The sequence below is a fragment of the Arachis duranensis genome, chromosome 7, assembly GCF_000817695.3.
Source record: "Arachis duranensis cultivar V14167 chromosome 7, aradu.V14167.gnm2.J7QH, whole genome shotgun sequence".
Classification (NCBI taxonomy): Eukaryota; Viridiplantae; Streptophyta; class Magnoliopsida; order Fabales; family Fabaceae; genus Arachis; species Arachis duranensis.
The window spans coordinates 78,336,065-78,337,919 of NC_029778.3; the positions used below are offsets into that span (position 1 = coordinate 78,336,065).

The 1,855-nt window shown below is 38.0% G+C and overlaps 2 protein-coding genes across 2 annotated transcripts in view; one reads left to right on the forward strand and one right to left on the reverse strand.

Moving 5' to 3' along the window:
* Positions 1 to 618: 618 nt before the first annotated feature.
* LOC107459614 (uncharacterized) lies at positions 619 to 1,484 on the reverse strand. The gene is made up of 2 exons (XM_016077854.3): positions 1,214 to 1,484; positions 619 to 1,111 (listed from the first exon to the last, which is right to left on the reverse strand). Exons 1-2 carry the CDS (start codon positions 1,436 to 1,438, stop codon positions 926 to 928), a joined length of 411 nt encoding a protein of 136 aa, XP_015933340.1. The 5' UTR covers positions 1,439 to 1,484; the 3' UTR covers positions 619 to 925.
* A 221-nt stretch (positions 1,485 to 1,705) lies between these two features.
* LOC107459564 (signal recognition particle 54 kDa protein 2) overlaps positions 1,706 to 1,855 on the forward strand; it is a gene marked incomplete in the record, with an annotated part of 3,506 nt that continues 3,356 nt past the window's right edge. The window contains 1 exon segment of the mRNA XM_016077791.3: positions 1,706 to 1,855.

Below are 1,855 nucleotides of genomic sequence, written 5' to 3' on the forward strand. Positions count from 1 at the left end.
CCTGACGCGAACCTGGTCGGAGACTTCCTCCTTCAGACGATTGGACCAACCCAGTTAGTCCAGCCCACTAATCTCCAGTTACCCAACGTAACAAAAACCATCATAAAAAATAACAAAATCCAGATTCATGAATCATAACTAAACAGAAATTAAAACAATTCAACTAAAAAAATAAGACAATTCACCCTCCGTCAGATGAAAAGTCATAAACTGTAAATACACCCAAACTTTTCTAAAATACACCCAAATATTTCTGATCAACACCCGAACGTCTGATATAAAATGGACAAGATTATATTAATTCTAATTAGAACTAGTACATTAGATTCAATTCAAACAAGGAAGAATTAACAGCAAATTTCACAGGCAAGGTTCACGCACTGGTTCATCTGACAATTTGAAGTTGAATTATCCATTATTTTCTAAAACGATTTCATAGCTTGATGTCAAAAAATAATGAAAATTGAGAATAACGAAGAAAGATAATAGAGAGAGAAAAGCGTGTAAATGAAGAAGGAGAGAAACACACGTAAAGAGATCGAAGAGAGAAGGCAGAGAGAAACTCACGAAAGAGATCGAAGAGAGAAGACAAGAAATTTGAAAAAGGAAACAGAATCCTTTCAAAAATTAAAAATTTATTAGAGGCGCATGAAACATATGTGCATAACAAGCACGTTTGAGCGTAATATGAATTAGAGAACTTGTAAGACTTGTATAGCAAAATCACTTGTATGTAGACATTAATCCTTAAAAATGACGCATCCTATAACATGTAGGGCATGTGGAAAATTCCCCTTGGAGAGCTATTACATTAGTATAAGTTTAATAATTAATACAATGAGAGTACGAGAGAATAGAAAAATTTGTTCCCTTATTTGAAAATAATCCTACCATGATTTTACCATACGAGGAATAATGAATGTGGTTACGACTTTAGGAGACTTTCCTTGATCAAAAGAACAACAGCAAGAAGCACAGGAGCTGTGATGATAAGGAGAGCCAACACTATGTTGGGTGTGGTTATCTCAGGGAATAGAGCGCTGCCATACTTTATTACAGCCGCACCGGCAACTGAACCCGCCACCAGTTTCCCCGCATACCATAAGTCCTCCTATTTTCACAAACACCTCTATTAGCTTTCATTGATTCACATTCGCACCCAACAATATCCGTTGAAAAGTACAAAGAAAAATAGAGAGTAAGGATTCTTTACTTGAGAAGATGTTTCGGGGTTTTGATCTCCTGCTTGGCGGCCTTCAGCTCGAGGAGCAATAATAGAAGTCTGCCTCGTCCTTGAATTTAAAGTAAAACGAACTGGCATTGCGTTTTGCAGGAACAACGGCGTCTTTGGCTGGTTAAGCTTTCGCCGATTCTGGTAACACCCTGATTGACACAACAACCTCCAACCACCAACTACCTCTGCAACTGAAACTCCCATCTCTGTGTCTCTCTCAACTTGCTACCACAAATAAGATGCTGCTAGCACAGTTCACAACTTCACAACCACCAGTTAAACAGAAGGCAAAATTACGAAAATAGACACAAATCTTTCTTTTTTTTTTTTGTATACAAATCTTTCTTTTCTTTATCTTTAAGGCCCAGTCACATGTTTGTTTCTCACAGGCCTCAAAGATTCATTGGCCCATTTAAATTCAGCCCAACACAGGCCTTCACATATCTTTTTTGGTTCCTATAAAACCCCGCTTCTTTTAACCGGCGGTGAACTGGAAGAAAAGAAAAACCAATCTGCTGTCGAAAGTTTCATCCTTATCTCACCCCTATTTTCCTCTTCCTCCCACCCTTGCTCCCCAAACCCTAAATCTCTAAACCCAATTTCTGAATCGATAGGTTGATC

Coding starts and splice junctions, on each gene's coding strand:
- LOC107459614 (XM_016077854.3), bottom strand. CDS start 1,438: ATGGGAGTTTCAGTTGCAGAGGTAGTTGGTGGTTGGAGGTTGTTGTGT. Junction 1,112..1,213: donor ACCCCGAAACATCTTCTCAA/GTAAAGAATCCT, acceptor TTGTGAAAATAG/GAGGACTTATGGTATGCGGG.